The 23993-nt window shown below is 35.9% G+C and overlaps 1 protein-coding gene across 1 annotated transcript in view; it reads right to left on the reverse strand.

Annotated features, from left to right (window-relative positions):
- The window catches only part of side (sidestep), a 527768-nt gene that overhangs the window by 246322 nt on the left and 257453 nt on the right, over positions 1-23993 (reverse strand). The window contains exon 4 of the mRNA XM_067761445.1: positions 2361-2493. Within this exon, the coding sequence (XP_067617546.1) occupies positions 2361-2493 (133 nt within the window). The remainder of the gene's footprint in view (positions 1-2360; positions 2494-23993) is intronic.

A 23993-nucleotide genomic window follows, 5' to 3' on the forward strand; every position in this document is an offset into this window, starting at 1 on the left:
CAACGACAGCTCTTTTAGTTTGATTTCGATGGTCGTACGATGAGGAAGTGTCGCACGCGCGCTTAAAACGGAGTACCAAAGAGTGCGTGTGACACGTGTTTACCGTTCAAGCATTGAAATCAAAATAAATAAATAATTGATTTTGCTTTCGTGCTCGCTACGCGTTCGTGTTTACTAACAAATTCTCAATTTGGCAACCGTGTAAATGTAGTGGTGCCCACCGCTGTTTATGATAGAGATCCAATTTTATGTATTTAGTCTGTTGCTAACAACGAACCTTTACGAATCTTTTCGAACCTTTTCGAACCTTTTCGAGCCTTTTCGAACCTTTTTTTGACAAATATCCGTTACGGTTTTTTTTGATTTAGTCGCCAAGCCCTCGATAAAATCTATGCAATAGCTTAAAAATGTTTATGAACCTCGCGACTGCACAATAGCAGATAACAAACCTAGGCACCCAACTAACAATTGAAGAGAGGTGAAAGGACTATCAAATGAACATCAACTGGAATGTTGTGCCCCAAATGGCAGGACACGAAAAAGTATTAGTACTGAGCAATTGTAACGAAGCTATTGTTACGACTATCGCTGACTGAAACCTTGAAAAAAAACGCGGAAAAATTTAGTTACCACGCCCAAATCAAAAAAAAATTTCGTGAGATCATAGGAGTTGTCGACTTGGCTGATCAAATGTCTGAGCCTTACGAATATAATAGGAAATCGAATATATGGTAGAAGAGGTTTTTTATCGGTTGATAATGATTGATAGCCATAAATGCTTGAGTTTTTGAAAACAACCTCAACCGAAACAAGATGTCATTCGAATAATTTTTAGTTACTTTAGCTGAGGTATTGATCTACATCAGTTCGTCGATCACTAAAACCTGGACTACTACCACAAACCTCATTACGTAGGGCAATGCATCTTCCTGTTGAAGGTACTACGCGACGTTGTTGTACCAACTGCAGTTATTAAAAATTCAGAATATCACTAAGACCAAAAGTCACGAGTATCAAGTGTCGCTTTGCTCCAATTCATTCGTCAAGTACATGTATCACATTATTTTTTACCAAAATTTTTTTCAAAATTCAATTTCAATTCAAATTTATGTCATATTTACATTTTTTTGTACGTTTTTATTAATTGCTAAACTGTGTTTTACCAGACGGTTGATACATATATGAACCACACTACATCCCGGATGGTACAATGGTTTACCACCACCCCCTGAACAACCCTGTCATTGTATTTCAGATTTTCTTTGATTGATATATTAAATATCACCTATGTATATAACTAACTCCAATGGAAATTTTTATTCCATCATTGCTGTGCGAATGTCGGGTCGAAAGGGTTAGGTTACAGTGGCCAACGGTGTGACCATCAGGTCCCTGTCGATTTAGCAAATCTCAAGAATTTCTTAGGTTCCAAATTAGCCAGTTCACAAAGATCATCAATTTGTTCCTCTGGTTTCAAAGCGAAGGTAAATCGCACAGGAAGAGCTTAACTGTTTCTTACTCCTCCTCGTGTCTATAGCTCCTGCAGTAGTCAATATAGCGGGCACCCAACCGTTGTTCATGCCTCCCGACTGCTCTGTAGCCGGTTATAAGTCCGAAAACCGGACCCCCTTCTAAGAAGAAGTATAGTTTTCGTGCATTTGCGTCCCATTCAGGCCACACCAGCTTTGTGTGGTAGCATAATTCAAGATTGCTCCATATCACATCCGCCTCCCTTAGGAAAAACCCTTTCATATTGAGCTTACAGGTAGCGAGCGGCATGCTTAATCTCGACGAATGTGCAAGTTGGTCAGCTATCCCATTGTTCGGTTTATTTGAGTTTCCAGGCACCTATAGCAGACTAGGGGATATTTGCTCAGCAATTCCGATAAAGGATTTGCGGCACTTCTCTACTGACCTGGACCTGGCGTAACTTTATACGAAACGGCTAAAATTGCTTATTCGGGTAAGAGCTAATTAATGATTTTGAGTAAAAAGTTGTATAAATAAGAAACTCTAATTAAATATAAAGCAATTTCTCTGAAAAAAATTCACACCTTAATTTTCCTTTTATTTGCTGCGTGTTTCCTATAATCCTAGAAACATCTGGCATGACATACACAGCACGAAGTTTCAAATACCAAAAACACTTTTTTTGTTGTAGCGTACAAGCATACTACGTTTAAATATAGCTAACCACACTGATGAGTCAATTTCCTTTTTAAAAATCTATTTTTTAATTTTCCGCATTTTATCGTTTCTTTGAATGCACCAATACACAAAAAGCCAATCCCTGTAGTATTTCTTTGAAATCAATTAAAAAATATCCGGCCTTATCATATAATAATATTGGTTTGTCTTACCTGTAGAGCGGTATACCGGTGGAGTCTTTGAACCATAACAACAACTTTACAGAATCTTGCGGCGTTGGAGGTGTTAAATCGCATAGCAAATCTACGCTTTTTCCCACTGCAGCCCAAACAACTCTGGCAGGTACTGCAAAGAAATGAGGAAGAAAGAGAAGATTATAGGGTTGGTGTAAATATATTTTATAATAAATAAGTATTTGAAATTTAAAAGTTGCATAATTAGTTCATCTTTGTCTAATTATTTACTACTAACAATATTGTATGTAACAAAGGAAATCTTCCAACGCTTAGAAATAGAATAAGAGAGGAAGTTATAGACATTAACCTGCACACAGACTCCACTACAACCAGATTTCAGGAGAGTATCGGACACATGTTCCCTCCTGGACTACAGCAGGATACTCTTCACCATTTATAAATCCGAGAAACACAAATTGGGCAAAATACTCTGAGGTAATATCCCAAAAGCTGACACCCACAGAAGTGGAAGTCAAACAGGGAACTGGCAATACTAACAAGGCGTTGAATAGGTCAAAAGAGATGCTGACCAACACGTTCGAGCTCTGTTGTCTACTAATTAGGCCACTCGCTAGTCCTAGGACAATGTCGGAGGATACAGAGTTAGACAAACTAAGATCAACGACAAGAAAACACTTCAACAAAGATACACATAGCCGACTGAAAGAGAATAGAGGAATTTCCATAGATGCAGCTTTAAAACATTCAAAAGCTGCATTAAACCGGCAAAATATTAGTCATGGGAACAATACTGTCAGAATCTGGTGACAACAAGTGATGCTTTCCGGGATACACGAATCGAGCAAATCGTACATATTTTCCACAGACCGACGTCGCAAACATAGGAGACTAGAATAAGATACTAAGGGCTATCATTCGAACTTTTCAAATCGGCGGGCCTGGCTGAAGTGATACCGGCCATGTAGCAAGCAACTTTTGACAAATTAACACCCATCTGCATTGTATTTTTTCAAGATGGTTACAAGGTTGTTATGTTCCCGAAGCATGAAGAATGGTACAGGTGGAGTTCACTTCTAAAGCACAGAAACTAAACCACTCGCTCCTCTTGTGTTCTTAACATACTAGAGTGACTCGTCGACCTACTTTAAGGAAAACGCGTGAGGTGAATGCATCCAAACACGCTTACTGGAGATACAAATCAGTTAAAAGCATTCCTCAAGAGGTAATAAGCGTCATCGAGATATCACTGAACTGCAAAAAAAGCCTTCCTCAACATTGAAAGTGCCTTCAATAACGTTCAAACGGAGGCTACCTGCAGTACACTTGCACGGTATTGAGCCCAAGACTCTAATTCAGCCACAGGAGCACACCTCAGGGCAGAGTATTATCGCCTCTTCTTTGGTACTGGTAGTTAATGAAATTTTAGAAATCTTTAAGAAATTGCCTACGCCGACTGGTGAGCTCATGGATACGGCACTTTTCGGCATTTCGTAATGAACAGGGCAAAACGGCCTGGTTAAATCTAAAAAAACGGGGTTTTTTCTGTGCACAAGAAAAATAATTATTCTTCTTCAAGTCCCAGATGCTAAAACGCACAACGATAAATCTCTCTTGTAAAGATGTATACCTTGGCGTGATACTCTATTTCAAATTAAGCTGGAAAATGAACATTGGATGAGATCAAGAAAAGCTCTGGAAGCATATTATAACTGCAAACGGATTTTCGGGAGGAGCTGGGGAATAACACCGCATATCATCCATGCGCAATACAGTAATCCGACCGATACTTACGTATCGAGCTCTTGTTCGGCAGAAGAAGCTGGACAAGAAGAGCAATAAACATTGGTTTGGGAAGATGCAAAGGTTAGCAGTGAACAGCACACCTCACAAAGGGTAATTTTTCACTTGATGCCTCTACAATTGTGCGTTCAGGAAGTGGTCACGAAAGGGTTCTGCGACTAAGAGAATCTAACATGCTAAAATCAACCAAATATGGGCACGCGACTACATAAGAATACAAGACAAGGGGACAATTAAACAAAACTGACCAAGGTGGTTTTAGATTTCCATGTACAGAACATAAGATATCCTTCTATTCCGCTGGAGTTAAGAAAAGCCTAGACTGTGATAGGAGCATTGAAATCTACACAGATGGCTTAAAACAAGAAAAAGCAGCTGCACCTGGAATGTAGTCAAAGTATCTGCAGGTAAATTAATCGTGCCGGCTCCCTGACACTTTCAGTGTGTCGTGGAGGAAATTACCCAAAGTATCCGCAAATAAATTAACTGACCAGACTCCCTGACTCTTGCAGTATTTTCTAGGTGGATGTATATGCCGCATAAAGAGCAGCCAGATAGCTCAAGAAGAGTACGCTCGCAGACATCAATATAATGATCTTTGTTGAAAGCCTGGTCGCAGCATAAAAATCCAATGTGATAAAGTCGGATAACGCACCGAGATATTGAACTTAGCTGGCGTCCATAAACCACCCAAATATCTCCTTTTGTTGGGTCCCACAGCACAGCGATATTGAAGGGAATGTGTTTGCAGATGAGATGACCAGGAAGGGTGTAGCGCTGGACATATGCTTGGCACACAAGCTCTACACGACAACCGCTGAATTATTTTCTTAAGAAAATCGAGGAATATGTGTTTTGGGAAACGGACTTGCTGTGAACCAATCGGGATGATTGCGAGGTCGCAAGGTCCTCATGACCATGTTAGCGTAGAAAGCAAATAACGTCCTACTTAAGCTAAATAAATATGCAGTGAGTATACTTACGGGTTTCATCACAAGTCATTACGCTATTGCATCAATGCTTCGAGGGTTGGCGCATACTACCAAGCCCCCTCAGCAAAAGTTGTCAATATGAGGAGGGATAGAACGAGTTCTCATCACTTTCTTTGGCGATGTCAAAGACTGAAAACAAAACGATTCACTGTGCGTGGGGTTTTTCGAAATTCTAACAGGGTTTGGGAAAGTGGATCTTGCACTCCTACATAGTTTTATCAGAGAAAACAAGTGGTTTGTTGAAGACCACTAATAATTAATCTGATTGGACCAAGGTTCCGCTACCCAACACTCATTGGCGGCACTGACAATAAATAGACAAAAGTGTCTCCGAGTGGAAGTGTAGGAAATTTCCATGCACGTCCCCTTAACCTAACTTAACATAGTACGTAGTATCTGCTAAATGTATCTTTCAACATATTTCTGCATCTGCTTTTGAACATCATTTGTGTCCCCTTTTTCGTATGTGTGTTTGTATGTATACAAATGTATGTTCGTTGCTTGTTTCAACAACAAAATAACCATAAATATTCGCATTCATTGCTACTTATTACAACAATTATTCCGTTTCCTTAACGAACTGCAGAAACTATTTCCTATTTTAACTTCCTATTTTTTTTATTCACAGCTTCTTGTTTACTTATTTCTTTCTTGTTTATTTCACTGACACTCCTACACCGACCAACTTCCGACTATTCTGCTCTGAAAATCTAAGTAATCGTTATTGTTGTACATTTTTTTTTTGCAGTTCTTTAGATTTTTATTCTAAAGCTGCTGTTGTTGTTTTTGTTTTTGTGACTGTTGTGATCCTATGTTTCTGCTCTACCTCCCGTTCGCTATTGTTGAAAGGCAATAATTTTGCGCTATTGATTGCTTGTATTATATTTTCTTACAACTTCCGTTCTGATTCATTGATTTCTTACTACCCACTGTTGCGCCAAGCGGATCTGGATATTTTTGAAACACGCTTGAGTGAATGCAATTATGGACTTCATCTGCTTTTCTTTACTATTCATGTTCATTTTTGCTGCCAGGCTGCTTGCCAATTCCTCGCATCGTCATCTTGTTGTCGATATGCTCTAGAAGATGGTTAGTGAAGCTAAAAATATTGTTTTTTTTTGTTTTTGTGTTTTTTTCTACTTACTTCAATTTCTCTATTTGTTTTTCTACTTTATTTGCATTTATCAATTCACTTTCTACTTAGTAGTAGCAGCTCCTTTGAGTTCTGGGATTTTCTTCCTTGTTGGCTGTTTTCGCAAGTTAATTGTAGGTTTAAGCGGAAATTATCAAAGAAATAGGACCATGTGCTTTTCACCACAAAAGTGTGTTCGTATTAGCATATGAAAGCCAACCTATCAAAGTATTTTTGTATACCCATACACATACATCGGTATATATGTAGTATGATATATTTACGTCACACAGAGTGCATTAGCATTTATTTTGCGTTTAAACAAAAAAATAAATAAATTTTTCATTAAGCTTAAGTGCACATTATAGAAGAAGGTCGGTGGGTAGGGATAATGGCAACAACCCAGGTCGCCTTAGTAGCCAATGAAAAGCCATTTTGATGCCATTTGAACCAACTGCTGTGCAACCAGCGCGGTTTGTTTATAAAATCAAGAATATTCGGAATCCTTATTTCCGATAATCTGCCCAGCTTTTCCAAAAAGAGGATTGAATATGTTCAAGCAACAGTCAGGCATTTACGCAGAAAAGGCTCAACAATCTCTTTTGCAGTTATGCCTTTATGACTTCTGCAGTGATTGTTGTTGTGGTTGTAGCGATGAAGACATCCTCCGCAGGTTTTGTGGAGTGATTATGTGCAACATCCGTATATAACGATGCTGTAAGTTTATGGGTGTCTGATCTTGATCTACCTCTTGACTCCTTGTCCTTCATTTCATTATATTCTGGCCATGCAACACTGGAAATTCCCGAGCTCATGGAGGTCTTCCACATTTTTGAGCTTTGTTCACGTAACAATTCCAAATTTTCTCATTGGCTACGCCTACCTCGACGCTGGTTATTCCCCCATCCCTTTCCGCTGGAGCCCACCCTTCTAGCTCATAAGCCATATCATTACTTTGGTTCCCCTATATTCCGGCACCCAGATAATGAATATTTCCAGAGTGCCGGTTAGCGCAACTATAAGTTGCTTGCATACACCTACTAGCTTTGAGTTAAACTATGGTGCAGATAGCGCCTTTATTGCTGCTTGGTTATCAGACAAGATAGATACTTTGCAAGCTATGTTTCGGACTTCGATTGATTTGCAGGCCTGCAAATCTCGAGGACTTCTGCTTGAAATACACTACAGTATGACGGCATTTCGAATATCGTGAAAATTTCTACGAAATGCGAATGATTCCAACCCCAACACCTGACTTCATTTTGGAGCTATCGGTGTTGATTATATTCCCGTTATTAACTCCTCTTCCAATGTAAAATAATCAAAGAAAATATTAAAAAAAAATTTATTTTTTATTAGATAAGGCAAAATGAAATAAACCATTTAAAAAAAAAATAAACAAAAAGTAATTGAATGAAATTAAATAAAAAAAAATTTAATAAAATAAAATTAAATAATAAATAAAAACAAAATAAAATAGCACCAAATAAAATAAAAGAAAAACAAAACAGAATAAAGTTTAATTTTAATAATTTTTAGGACAATCAGATCTTTAAGGCCGTTAATGAAAGACAAAAACTATGTTTTTTCTTTTTCTCTTACGCATTTCGATGTTTTCTACATCCTCTTCAGGGAGCCTGGTTTATTTAACATAAAACATAAAGCAAAAATTACAATTATTAATATTTTCACAACAAACAACATTCATCAATATTTCACTTACATTAATTTGTATACCTACACACATTAAAATATCATTTAAATGTGACTAAAACAATAATAATAATAAACAACACAACATTCTGCACATTTAAAAAGTTCCACTGGGCCATTGCCTCGTACACTGTGATTGATTGCAGTCGCGTAGGCGCAGTTTATGTGATCCACATCTTCTTTGAAATTCATCGTTTCAGGATCCCTGAAGAAGATGTAGAAAACATCGAAACGCGTAGGAGAACAAGAAAAACTTAGTTTCTGTCTTTCATTAACGGCGTTAAAGCTCTGAAAATCAAAAAAAAAAAAACACAAAAAAATAAAGTTTATTGGATTAAATTAAATTAAATTAAATTAAATTAAATTAAATTAATTAAATTAATTGTTGTGATGGTAGCGTGCTCCGCATGCCACACCGTATGCCCTGAGTTCGCACCCCGGGCAAAGCAACATCAAAAATTTTAGAAATGAGGTTTTTCAATTAGAAGAAAATTTTTCTAAGCGGGCTCGCCCCTCGGCAGTGTTTGGCAAGCGCTCCGAGTGTATTTCTGCCATGAAAAGCTCTCAGTGAAAACTCATCTGCCTTGCAGATGCCGTTCGGAGTTGGCATAAAATATGTAGGTCCCGTCCGGCCAATTTGTAGGGAAAATCAAGAGGAGCACGACGCAAATTCGAAGAGGAACTCGGCCTTAGATCTCTTCGGAGGTTATCGCGCCTTACATTTATTTTTATTTACATTAAAATAATTAAATTAAATTAAATGGCATTAAATTAAATTAAATTTAATTTAATTAACAAGAGAACAAGAAAACCTAAGTTTTTGTCTTTCATTAACGGCCTTAAAGCTCTGATAATAAAAAAAATATAATAATAAAGTTTAATTGGATTAAATTAAATTAAATTAAATTAAATTAAATTAAACTAAAATAAATTAATTAATATTTAACAAAATCAAATTAAATAATAAATAAAAACAAAATAAAATTAAAAAGCACAAAATAAAATAAAAGAAAAACAAAACAAAACAAAAGAAATAGTAATTAAATTAAATTAAACTAAACTAAGTTAAATTAACAATTTTTGTTGTTATGTTATGTTTATCATTATTATTGTTATGATAAATTTTTCCTTAAATGATAGAAAAATTTATCATTTAAGGAAAACATTTTTCATTACAATAATAATGATAAAATAATTATTGCTAGGCCTTGAATTCGATTCGAACACGCGATATATCAGTAGACCGATATAACAACAAAAATTGTTAATACATCCCATATCACGGGGAAAAAGTGTCAATGAACATGACACTGTGGCATTATTGCCATGAAACAAGTCCAATTTTCACATCGTTTCTACAAGAGATGTCGCAGCTGTGAAAATCAATTGGCAAGAACCAGTATAGAAGTATAAATAATGAAGACAAACAAACAACCGCTGTGATAGATGAATGGTTATAGCAACGGCGCCTAAACGTTGCCGATGAAGGAATTTAGCAGTTCCCGAAATGGATCTATACAACTAGCTTTGGCTACATTTTTTCTTCCTTCTATTCTAATTTAAAAATTTTTTCTTTTAAGGAAATATGTATCATAACAACAATAATGGTATAATATTTATTGTTAGGTCTTAAGCTCGATTCGAACCCGCGATCTAAAATTAAATTAAATTAAGTTAAAATTAAATGTAATTAAATCAAAAATCGATAACTTAAATATACTAAACTAAATAAAATTTTATGAAACACATTAAAACAATTAATTTAAATCGATTTGCCATCGAAAAGTTATCGATTTTTTATTGGAGCGTTACTAAGTTTTTATGGGAATGTTATAGTTTTTTAGAGGCGAATTGTTATAAAATTGATACCTATAAAACATTAATATAAAATTGATTACACACATGTAACCCTTTGATAATAAACCGATCAGAAGCCACTAAAAAGACGATGAAATTTTGAAAACCATTTAATAAAACAATAACTTGTCAGTATCGATTGTTACCGATTAGAAGCAGACGAGAGTATTCTCAAAAATACCGACACTATCTGATTCTAGTAAAGATACCTCCATGTAACGTATGACCAAATATATATTAATAGCGACAGTAATATTCGTATATGCATAAATATGTATGTATGTGTGCATGTATACACTTCGCCTCCTAAGTATGAAAAAATTTTTTTTCCTGCTGACAAATACCTAATTTTCTCCAGTGGCAAACATGAAGAAAATTCATATTCAATTATCTTGTCTTGTTGTTACCCAAAATGTGCAGCCTTGTTATTAAATATACATATATACGTACGTACATACATAAATAATACCAAAAATATGTAAATAATAGATAATAACAAAGCACCCTAAATAAAAGCGTATGCCCTCCTATAAGTAAATTTGTAGGGAAGCTGATGGCATTTTATGATGCTAAAAGCTATTTTGTATGAACAGCATGACACAAAAATTGTTTGAGCAACAAAAAAATTAAATAAAATAAAAAAAAATTATACAGAAGCAATATTTTTTATGTTGTAATTTTGGGGGAAATTTGAATTTTAAAATGCTGTAGAAGCATCTAAAATTCTCATGGTGACACATTTTTGACGCACTAGCACGTTCACACGCCCAAACGCACAAAAACCATAGACCATAAAACGCATAACTGCTGGAGCTAAGAACACAAAACAACAAAAGTAGCGCTGCTTTTGACAAGACGCATAAGAAAACACCTACACACACCAATCACAAGGTTCGATTTTTTCCCCTCGCTTAAAAAAGTGTCGACCTTTGTCGCTTCGCTATTTTTAACTGCCGCTAGCATAAGAATTGAATATCTTTCGAAATGATTTAGTTTGTTTTTTTATTTATGATTGCTTTTGAAATACAATATAATTATTTATCTAAAAATACGCTTCAGGCAAATACCGAACTATTGAGGTTGAGGTAGATGTAAATAGTATAGATGAAGATGAGGGGCGCTGAATGGCGCGTGGCCGTGTTGACAGTTGCATTGTGGCATTAAGGGGCTAAGAGTTCTACGCTGTTTTATGATTTCTTTATATATTTTTTATAACACCGTGCATCGGTGTTTTGGAAACAATCCTTTTGCAGTTTAGAATAAAAGAGGTACAAACATTTTCAAAAAGACGTGAGTAGAAAATGCTCGTGAAATCCAGAAAACGTATCATTTTAAGTTAACTGCGGAGGTAACTTTACCAAAAACAGATAATTTGCGGGTTCAGGACCAACCGGCAACGATAAGTAAATGTTTTCGGTTGCTTTATAGAAAATTATTATCTTCGAGTTTTCTGTTTGTTATCAACATCTTAACTCTGAGTAACGTCCTTCATATTGTTTACATTTCGGCTTGTTTAAGGGCGTGTTGCAAATATGTTATCGATTTTATGTTGAAGTTTTTTCAGTGTCTGTTTCATAAAAATCCCGGTGCGTGGTCAATAATTATTCGATGACAGGCCAATTAAAAATTGGTAAAACTCCGATAAAAATTTGATAGCGTTTCTATATTTTCAATAAAAACCAGATAACTTTCTAAAAAAACGATAAATTTGTAATAGTATATCGCTAACTTTTCAATAAACTATCGATTAAAAAAAAAATAAATGTAAGGCGCGATATCCTCCGAAGAGATCTAAGGCCGAGCTTCTCTTCCAATGTGCGTCGTGCTCCTCTCGATGTTCCCTAAAAATTTTCCGGACGGGACCTACATGCTTAATGCCGACTCCGAACGGCATCTGCAAGGCAGATGAGTTTTCACTGAGAGATTTTCATGGCAGAAATACACATGTAGCGCTTGCCAAACACTGCCCAGTGGCGACCCCGCTTAGACAAATTTTCTTCTAATTGAAAAACCTTATTTCTAAATTTTGATATTGCTTTGCCCGAGGTGTGAACCCAGCGCATACGGTGTGGTAGGCGGAGCACGCTACCATCACACCACGGTGGCCGCCAACTATCGATTGGTTTCCTTAAAAAAACGCTATCTTCTCGATAAAATATTGATAACTTCTTTATACCAAATCTATAAATTTTTGAAATAAATTTGAAACTTTTCAATAAAAAAACTGACTATCTGTCGATAAATTAACGATTATGAATCAAAAGTTTTAAATAATGAATCGACATGTCATCCAAAAAAAAAAGACCAATATCTCATTGATTACCTTTGTAATCGATAACAAAGTTATAACCCTTCTTTAACAAATAGGGAGCTCGTCTATACTTCGTCGATAGTAAACCTATAACAAACCGATAACTCCTCGATGACAAATCAATTACGATTCAATATCAAAAAAAATTTTAATAAAATAATTAGCGCTTAACCGTTTATGCAGTTATGGCCGTCCAACAAGGCGTGCCAGTCGCTTCATCACTACACTAACTGGCATCAATTGATAACACCAAGGGAATTTAAATCGTATTTCACCTGGTGCTTCCAGCGGGGTAGGGTAGAGCTGCAAAAGTATCAATATAAATATCGACACATCGAGTACTAGGTTCATGGTGCGATTATCGATGTTTTTTCTAAATATCGAGTACTATGTTCCCATTTCTTGTTCCTTTTTCTAGCGGCAGAATTACCAGCGTTTAAACTTTTGTAAGACAAATAAAACATGAATAAATAAAATTACATACATGTCACATTTGTGTTTATTTTAGATAAATACCTAACAAGTTGGTGGCTCTGAATACTGAAAAGTTAAATGTGAAAGGTACGTTATTTTTTCATATTATATACACATACTAGGAGACCCGGTAGACGTTGTCCTGCCATAAATTTGGCCTATCTGCATATATTTTAATAAACTTTTTCCGTCTGACTCTGCCCTACCGCTATACACTTTTTCCTAATCCTTTAATTCACTCCACCCTCCGTCTTTTTAGCTTCATCTATCTCCATCTTCGTCTCATTCTATCACTTTCTCCGTATCCTTCTCTCTTTTCTCTTCTCTCAAGTTCTTCTCATTTTTCTTTGTCCCTTATTGTCCCACTCCGAGTTTCAGTCCCAGTCCGTCTCTGTCTACATCCCAGAAAAAGGATCGTAATTACTAATATAGGCAAATTTATATACCAAATTTCAGGCAAATCGAATAGGACGTACATAGGTGCATATATAGGTATGTGGGTATTATTAATTCATGCCTTTATTTCGGCTTCGCATGCATTAAGTTTTCCAGGTTGATGCAACTAAATCTAATATCACAATGAAAATTACTTTAGAGCTCTCAGCAACAGCTTTCATTTGATATCCATATTGTACACTGTCTAGGCATTAATGGGCCCACGTTTTGGCCTATATCTCGAGATCCTAGACATAAACACATTCTAGGGTAGCCGGGTCCACGTTTCGGCCTATATCTAGAGATCCTGTACGTCGATCGCAACCAAACGTAAGTAATAACCACCACGTGAGGTATACGCAACTTATGTGAAAGTTGGAACAAAATCGCCCGACGCATTTCTTCAAACACCGGCGACCAACTAACACACATTTTAGCCTTCTTTTTATATATATAGATTTTTATTTTTCACACTTCACTAAAATATTAAAATGAAATGCAGATATTCGTTGCTTTTGAAATTCGGCTTAAAAATTGCACCAGGAACAACTAAAGACTCTCCTGAATTAAAAAAAATTTCTTAGTACCTCTAAACCGCGGGCCTCCTCAGAAACCCCGGGCCCGGGGATAATGCCGCCCCCCACACCCCCCCCCCCCTCTCGTCGGGCCTGGTGATGTGCTATACTTGATATCATTCGCTATAATATTTTTTATTGATATGAACGTTGGATAATTAAACACCAACCAATTACACGGAAGTATATCCCACCTGAAAATATGAGTGCCGGTGAGTGTACGTAACATTTTATTATTACGTATAAACATATAAAATAATTTGCAATATAATAGTATTGCGACTATAAACTGAGATATAACCTACCCTATATTTCAATTTAGATCAAACTACACACGGGGTGCAAAACAAATTCAAAATCGGTTCAGCAGTTTAGGAGTCCATCGCGGACAAACAATGTGAAACGTGATTTTTATATACAAAAATATACATGTATTCGTATATGTAGATATATACGCAACAGAAGACATCATTGAGTTGGAAGACGAAAATTGTGTTGCCAAAAAGCTACGAAGTACAAAGTCAAGCATTTGGATCCATTTTGACAAAATCCATTGTACTTTTGCATTATGCCACTATTGCAAAAAATGTTACAAAACTAGTGGTAATACGTCCAATTTGCTTCACCATCTAGAACGATCGCATACAACTGCAAATTAGGTTCACATAGCTCGCCAAATAAGATTGAGTTTTATATGAAAAAAAACATATGGAAATCCATCATCACGCAAAAAGGATTTTGACAGCACCCTAATAGGGTTTAGTCACCGCAGACGTTCGTAACTTTGTATACACCCACGTTTCGCTGTATAAGCTACCATCGCGGACAACTTTGCAGAATGTGTTTTATGATCGTTTCGAAGTTATGAAGACAATATTACATATATATACTTATACATATTTTATTTACATATATGTCTGATATATACCTGATACTGCTATTAAATTGAGTAAGCGCTTTTCACTATAAAAAAATTCGATATATATGTAGCATTTATTGGCAAGACTCACTTTTCACTTGATTTAACAGCTGTTGTGTATGTCAATACAAGTTCCCAAATTAACGAAGTTTTCTACTTTTTCGAAGTTATAGCTGCCAGCAGTGGCACGCCTTTGTGCTTTTACTATTGTTTTCCTCTAAAGACGTACCTTTTTCCATTTTAACACGCTATAGCGTTCACATACTCTCCTTCTTGCGTTCGTTTTTCAACTTAGCCCTGTAGACATTGTCTTTTCTTTCAGTTACAGCACGGTGTTCTCTATCGTACCAGTAGTTTCTCCGTGGTCGCCGATAGCGAATCTTTTTCGGCGGAGTTACGTTATTTTAACTTTTGCTCTCAGAGATCAGGTGAGAGAGTCGTGTTGCGGAATCATTGAAAGTCTGCATGCTTTTGCCTTTAGCTATATCAGTGTTAGGTAGTCAAATCTTACGCACCTCTAAATCAACGGAGGCATGCCGTCCGTCTTTCACGGCGTTTAAGGCGTAAGTGTGTTCTAAGCTTTAAAATTATGTGTCTCTCACCTCATATTTCATCTCCTTTGTCGGTGTATGTGCACAGATGATTGATATATTACAAAATTTCAGTTTTAATTCGTATAGCGAAGAGACGTTCGAGGAAATCAAAAGCTATATTCGTGTTTTTGCTGCATGGTGTAATATAGGTGCTAGATGGTCATACCTACATATGAAGGAGGGCTTTTATTTTTAAACTAAAGTAAATAGAAACTACGAAGGGGGGAAGCTAATAACTAATCGATACATTTCCCAGCTGCCCCATTTTCTACCAAAGTAAATAAGTATAAAAGCAATTTAATTTTGGAATAAGCTGTATCAAAGAATTTTTTTATTCTATTCATAGTCACATTTGCTATTAATCATCGCATTGTTTTCGTTAATTGTGTGCAACTGCATTAGGAGGATTTTCCCATTAATGCTACACTGCAATTGAACAAGAAAAATATGTTTATTTAATAATGTTGCCATATCTCACAAGTCAATTCATTTAATGAGCTTAATTTTATAACGAAGTGCTAAACAAGGGGTTACGCCTTAAATTAATTAATATGGTGATTCATTTACTTGCATGTTTAGAAGAAAGTTTAGTGTGAAAAATACTGCGTGTTCAACAATTACACTGTAATTTGACGGATAAACAATGTTGTTGCTTTTCAGTGTGCTTTAGCCGTAATTGTTACCGTAATGGGTCAACTCGCCACCGTGAACCCAACGATAATCGTAGTCTTAGCCGAATACAATTGTAACTGTAACCCTAGGTGTTAAACTATTGGTAACTTAATCGTAAGCGTAATTGTAGGCTATGGTAATCGTAAGGTTTAACGTTAACGTGATTGCAAGCGTAATCGTAAACGAAACTGCAAAATTCAACTGTTTTCAATTGTAGGCGTAAGCGTAGCCGTAACTCAATAGTAACATAATAACAGGACTTAAATAGTAAGGTGCCAGGACTTATATTATAAAATTACTCCGTCCTCTTGGCAAATACTAGAAGTTTTCTAGGACCTAGCTTAATTGCTGCCGCGAGATCTACCAACTCTGCCGCCTCCAATATCTGGAGCCTTGACCTGGCGGGCGCAGGACACAAACACCGGACGTCCTATAATGTGTATTCGTGCAGCTCGCACTTCTTACAACTGCCTAACTTATAAGCATGTGACGCCAATAGGCAGTATGCAGTTAGTGTGCTCATTGTGAGCCTACTCTCTTCAGAGATATGAGTCTAATAGAGTATGGTGTGCATATGATCTTAGAAATTTTGTAGTCCCGCGATTGTGGCGACGCCTTTCCTGCTTGATGAATCATATGCAACTTTTGTCTTCTTTTGATTTGTCCCAAACAGATTAGGAAGTCTATCGTCTTTTCAGCGAGTGTTGCACCTTCCTATGCAAATTTATCGGACCTTTCGTTATCTTCTATCTCTTTATGACCGCTAACCCAGTACAGATGTATGGTCCAGTCTGAGGAAAGTTTTTCCAAAGCTTTTTTGCATTCAAGAGCACTTATTGATGAATTACTGTGTGAGGTTATTGCTTTAATCGCCGCATGACTATCAACCGACATATATATTGACGCCAACTGAAGCCATTAGGTCTGCAGGTGGGATATGAAGAATGACATGCAATGCTGCTGTCGGGGAGTTTTTAGGTCTCCCCTTATGCTGATCATTGAATTGATCTGCATACACCCTCAGGATTTTTGGTATACGTACTTTTTTGTGTGGCTACCCACTAAACAAGAACCCCATAGTAAAGTATGGGTTTGACAATTACCGTAAAAGCCCAATGAGAGAGTTTGGGTGATAGGCCCATGTGTATCTTAATAGCCTCTTACAAAAATACAGTACCCCGAATACTCTTTTCGCTTCTCCTTCCTCCACATGGAATTCCCACGACAAATTACTATTTATCAAAACTCCTAAATACTTTGTGCTATATTTTGATTTTAGGATCATCCTCTAAGCTTAGGCCATATTTAATTAGGGACCTCACAGTTTATAGTAAATAATACAGGTTTTCCGCGTTGGCGGTTAATCAGTCTCCAGAGTCCGAGGCATGTACATCTCAAGCTTTACCATAACTAAGACAGTCATTTTCACCATAACCATAAATCACGCCAGAAGACTAATCGACAGGAAACAATATCCGTAACCTTGGGAATAACTTCAACTGTACCTGAAGACATAACTGTTAATATTTTATTACAAAGAGCTGTGCATAGCATCCAAAATTCACTAAGCCACATCCGTTCCTTGCATTCTTCTAACTAACTATAAACACTGCAGACTGGCTTCAAAAGAACTGTATCCAAAAGAGCTTTCTTTTATAAGATGAAACAGGAATTCAACATAAACTAGCTTTACTTAAAAACCTTCAGACCATAAACTATAAGGTGTGCTTGCTTAAAAAAATTTTATAATTTATTAATGTCATTTTAAAATGTATCCAACTATGCCAACATTGTGTTACCGCTTTTAATTCATGGTTAAGTTCTTTCTTACAGAATACGTCATTCACTCACATATTACATTGTTCTCTTTACTACAATATAAACTATATTAAAAGCGCGTTTATTTGTGAAAAGGAAATTATGATGCAATTGTCCTCGAACAATATCATTCAAAAGGAAAAAATATGAACAAAATAACACGTAACTGGTTTGTTTCTTTTCAGGCACATATTGTTTGTGTATTCGTTATTTCATTTCTGAAAAAAAAGGAAAAACAAACCTAACTACACTTTTATGTATGCCTTCGTATTTGTATTTACGGTACTATTTTGTAATTAAATCCCCCACATACATATTTTGTGTATTGTGAAAGAGGAGCATTCCCTGCTGCACAGTCGGATGTATGAGAAAATTTTTCTAAGGCTGAAATATTTTCGTAAAAAATAAGTTCGATTAGTAAATCAGAGCGCCTATGAAGGGTGAAATGCGAATTAGCATTTATTATAAGAAAATAAAAATTAAATAATAATTTGAGTAAAATTATCTTTAGCAAAAAAAAACTGAATTAAGCATGAAAACTAATACCAGCAGGATGGCCTTGTGGTTAAAGGCTACTGCAGTTTCTCCATGTGATTCACGGTTCGAATCCCGGTGAAACCTTTGATAACATTACAAAATTGCCTGGCGATGATTACGTTGGCTGTTTTCGAAATGGGTCCATCGCAATATGCCAGTAAATATTTCTTTCTTTTCAGTTTCTCTTAGAAAACATAATAATTGAAATTCAATTATTATAAGCCGGTGTTATGCTCATGAATTCTTAAATATCATTAACAAAGTTTAGAGAGAAACATCATTCGTGACTGTAACTTCTCTGTCACAGCGACATGTATCTGTATTGTAATAGAGAAGCAATTTGGTCTTATTTGTTTTTTTGATATTTTGTTGTGAAAATTAATCAGATTCGTTCTTTCGTACTTACGAAATTAATTCCTCCTGTTTCTAGAGCTGTGATTGTGATTATTTGTAAAAGTGATTGGCAACTAAAATAACATTTAATGTAAGAAAATAAAAATTAAATAATAATTTAATAAAATTCCCATTAACTTTTATTAGAGTTGGCGGATCTCACAAATTTTAGAGAGCAACGTGATTCGTGACTGTAACTTCTCTGTCACAGCGACTTGTATCTATAATGCAAAAGAGAAGCAATTTGTTCTTATTTGGTTCTTTGACATTTTGTTGTGAAAATTAAGCAGATTCGTTCTTTCATACTTTCGAAATTAATTCCCCCTGTGCCTAGAGCTGTGATAGTGATTATTTGTAACAGTGATTGGCAACTAGCCGTACAAATTGTTTGTCAGTGACAGTGATTTCTTTAAATCGAGCGGCGCGATTAACTGTGATCATACAGTGATTGGAACAAATTAATAGCTTCAAAATTATTTTACCCAAATTACATTTTCAATTTAAGAAGTGCATAAATTGCTTTTTCACGGTAGGCGCTGTTGTCACACACTCATAATAATTGGCCCGACACATATGATTTTTTATGTGTATTGCATGTATTTTTATTGTTGGCAGCAAGCAAAAAATTTGCTGCATGAAAAACATAATAACAAAAGCTTGAATTTTGTTTTTGGCTGTTATTGCTTTCATACTTTGCGAGTGAAATTATTTTTCCACTCGCTGGTACTTTTCCAATATTTTTCACTATTCAAAACTGCATGCTTACAAATTAATAGAAGACAAAATATGTTCGCAAATATATTTCTTGTATAGTGAATATGTTTATAGCAATGCTCCGTGAAATTTTTTTATGTAAATGAGCAAGCCAAAATAAGTTTCAACTGCTATATCTGACATATTGTTTATATTTATAAACGCAACATAAGAATATTCACTCTGATGAGGTCATAAGCCTTCAAACCACCGTAAGCAGGATAAAGAGGCAGAGGTGGAGAAAAGGAGAGAACGAGGCGGAGTTAGACAGCCGAAAACTTTCAGAAAAATAATGAGTCATATCTGGGTTTGGACATTTTCTAATTTTAACACTCGCCTATTTCGAGCCTTTATACATTTTCTCTGGCTTTTGCATATTGGCAATCTGAATTCTATGAGTTACACTACAGAACACTTTTTCCTTTCTTCCGATTTTGGTATTGGCTGCAAGCTCTGACACTAATCGCTACATAATCACATTGTCTATCATCTGGATTTTTTGCGTTGTTTTAAGACTTAAACTGTGAATAAATGAGTTCCTCAAAGAATGTTCACTACTACGTTTCCACTGCTCATTTTCCCTTTATTAATCTATGAACGACTTCGCCTATGCAACGACTTTTTAAACCTTGCTTTCTCCTTAATAAATAAATGTTCTCACAGAAGTTTTTCCATGACATTATCTTTCTCTGCTGATTTCTCGTTTGCACCTTCTTAACAGATATCTTCATTCGTCCGAACACTAAATAAAAACATTACAGTAAAGGTGGTTACCAAATTAAGGTTTACTCACGTTGAACAAATTTAAGAAGTGCTTATATATTTCCAAAGAGCTTACTGAATTTTAATATGGTGTCAGATTTTTTAATTTGGTACCGGTTTTCGATATATTCGTAATTTGTACTTCGGCTGCACTATCCACGTAATTTCGGCACGAAATTTTTATTTACAAATCTATGGAGTATTTGAAATAAAGCCGAGCTGAATAGAAGCAGATTGTTTAAGTTTTAACATCGGAAGCACACACACTCGATCTTGGATGTTAGTAAATCAGTAGCTTTCTGTACCAAGAAATGAAAAAGCGACAGACTGAAAAGTTGCAAGAGACAATATCTGATATTATAACAACGACAGGCGACCGGTTATCGGCAACATTTGTGCAAAGAACAGGCAAAGATTGTTAGCAGCGGGGGGTTATGTCATGCTAAAACATTCACTCTCTACCAGGCTAGTAGGCTGAAGTCAAATTATTAACTAAAATTATTAATTAAAAATTGCTTCAAATAATTGTTTTCATAAATTTATGAAGCAATTAAGGCAGTCCCGCTTAACTCATACGAAGTCATATCGTTTTACTCCCCTACGTATGAAATACTCTTTGTCACAGGGATGCACCTTAACGTTAAGCTAATCGTTTATCAAAAAATTGCCACCGTTTTCGTTGAAACACTTCGAAGTATTATCGATAAAGAAATTATCAAGATAAATTGTATCTCATTTTTAACCGAAACGAAAAGCTTTCTTTAACGTTAAAAACGTTAACAAAAACGTGATACTTTATGTTTGAATTGTGCTGGCAATGCTATAGCCATGGTGAAGCCGTAAGGTGGTAACAGCGAGCGGACATACACACAATCTAAATGTAGTTTGTTTGTGTAATTCGTTGGTGGTAATGTCAAAAATACTCTGAGAAATGTTCGTACTGTCAAAATTCATTCAATTCAATCAGCTTGGCTATTGCTTTCACCTTTAATGACTCCGCCATCAATCATATTTGCCAGCATAGTTTGAAATTAATAATCAACATAAACGATTTGATTTCGTTTTGATATGGCAGAAAAGGAAACAAAATAATTTCGTTAATTTGACGTTCTTAACGTTAATAAACGAAACGAAATGACTCTGTTTCGTTTATTAACGTTAATTATCGTAACGAAATGATATCGGTTCATTGGTTAAGCATGCCTGCTTTGTCAGCTGCTGATCGCGTATTTCTTTCTCTTATATTGCAGTGTGATTTTAGGCGCAGGTAAGATACCAGTATGAATCAAACAATTGTAAAATACGTTTTTATGCAGAACACCACACTGTGTGACGCCTAACCATGCAAGTCATTGAAGTGATGATGTTGTGATGTTGAGTGAAAAAAAAATGTTTACGCAATATTTTCGTAGTGCAGTCGATTACAAGAATAGTTTACAGTTATTGAGCTGAAATCCGCATAAATGGCTTCAATGCACACGAATATTTCTGATGATTTGCATGACTTTTAGCTCAACGCAAAAAGCTGCAATTTTACTTGAAAAAATTGCGAGCTTCATTTGAAAACAAGCAAAATGCGTTTCATATATACACATCTATAAAAGTAGTTATACTTGTTTGAAAACAAAAAAAATTGCAATTTTCACACAGTTATTAAGTTTAAAGCCAAATAATTAAGCCAATCTGCCTTTTTAAATGCGAAATGGAAATAAAAATTAATTTGATTAAAAAAAAAAAAAAATTTAAATGATAATAGAAAAAATTATTTGAAAGTAAAAGTTAATACACATTTTGCAGCTCAAGCAAATAATACCAGTTTTTGCATAAATCAGCGGTTATCTCTCCTGGCTCACGTATGCTAAATTGTATTCGGTATTTTTTTTTTTTAGCTTCAGTCACATTCTACAAGCAGCTATCTATGCCTACTTGTTCGTTCTTACAACCCGCATACCAAAACTTTTGTTTGGGCTGCTGCTTTATGGGCTGTTCAGATACAGGCCTCGTTGTATGCTTGTCTTTACAACTTTCTTTATTAAGTTTTTTTTTTTTTGCTTACATTTTACTTTCTTTATTTTCTTACTTATTTATCAACCATTTCTTTGGCTATATTCATGCCATTTTTGTGTGCTTTCGAATAATGAATGCGTATCGTACTTCAGCCGACCTCCTCTTTCACCTTCTATGTTCATCTTGCATACACATATGTACATAGGTATTTATGCGCTATCACATCGATTCAGGTTCTGTTGGCGACAGAGTGCCCTTGACATTTTTCATTACACTAATGAAGTTGCTTGACTGTCACGACAACGACATTCTGGTGAAAAACGTGCACTCAGCTAAATTCTAAACAAGTAAACAGTTACGAACGAGCGCATTGATACTTGAATTTAAGCACACCAGCACTCACATACTTGCACACACACACAGTTTTACATCGGATAATTTTTTTTTAATTTTTTATATGAAAGTAGATCCGGTTTTTGTATATAGGAATGATGCACGCAATTATTTTTTGTTTGCCTAATATCATCATTAAGTTCATTGAGTAAGAGGTATGGTAGGGACAATAAACAATTTTTAGTTCATGTGGCAGGATGAATTTATTGGGGTTAGAGGACCATCTATTAGGAGAGTTAATTTTTTAATCAATTACTTCACTAAATTTTGCTCCTATGATCTTTGCTGAAATCCGTGATAAGCTCTTTTAGTTTATCATCTCATCTCATCTGAACTCATCTCATCTCGGATCCTCTCATTTCATCTCATCTCATCATATCACTTCACATCTCATCTCATCTCATCTCATCATATCACTTCACATCTCATCACATCACATCACACGACATCATATCATATCAGCTCACATCACATCTCATCGCATCACAACTCCTATCACCTCATTTAACCCTATAGATATTATCTCATTGCATCTCATCACATCTCAACTCTTCTCATCTCGTCGCATCTCATCTAGTTATAAAAAATTAACATCTCTTCTTATCTCATCACATTACAACACATCACATCACAACTCCTTTCACCTGTTGTCATCTTATGACATCTCATCATATCTCATTGCATGTCATCGCATCTCATCACATCCTAACTCTTCTCATTTCATCTCAACTCATCTCACTTGGAGACATTTACTTCTTAGCAGTCCTCAAAGCAACATAACGAGTCTCTAAGAAAATTAAGTAGGAGCGAAAAATCCACCTTATCAACCTCTGTTAGGCTTGAGCAAACCCGTGACCCAAAGAATCTGAGTATTATTATCTACAGCCCTAGACATCAACAGAGAAAGTCATAAATCGATTCCTCTTCCGCCTCATACTGGCAACTTATGCTGGCTAGCTATGCTCCACCCTCGGTGTATCGGTGCAGTAGTGAAAGGACATGCGATGACACACTCTCACAGCAGATTTTTTTTAGCTGTAGAAAGAAGCTGCTTTCATTCATAGCCAATAATATCCATAAAGACATGGAGACCTCGCAATCATCCTCGTTGGTCTAGAGCAAGGCAGTTGGTCTAATCTTATTTTCCTCAAGAGATAGCCCATTGCCTGTCATATGGAGCTTTTCGCCTCATTTTTTTCCATTTCGGAAACTTTCCTAGCCACTTCGTCTGCAAATCCATACCTTTTAATATCGCTGTTCCAACAAAGGGAGGTATTGATATGCCCAATCAACTTCAGTGAGGTTTGATACCTGCGTAAGATATTCGACTTTATCAATTTGGTGTGTAGTGCCTTTAAGGCGGCCTAACTATCGGCAAAGATCATTGCATTGGTGCCTGAGACCGTGATGGCCTGGAGCAGTCTGGTGGCTTCCTATGACATGAAACTCCGCCTGAAAATTCTGCATGAGTGAGAAAGTCGGTACGATTGATTAACCTGCAGACGCTTTCAA

Source organism: Eurosta solidaginis, chromosome 1 (genome assembly GCF_040869045.1).
Source record: "Eurosta solidaginis isolate ZX-2024a chromosome 1, ASM4086904v1, whole genome shotgun sequence".
Taxonomy (NCBI): Eukaryota; Metazoa; Arthropoda; class Insecta; order Diptera; family Tephritidae; genus Eurosta; species Eurosta solidaginis.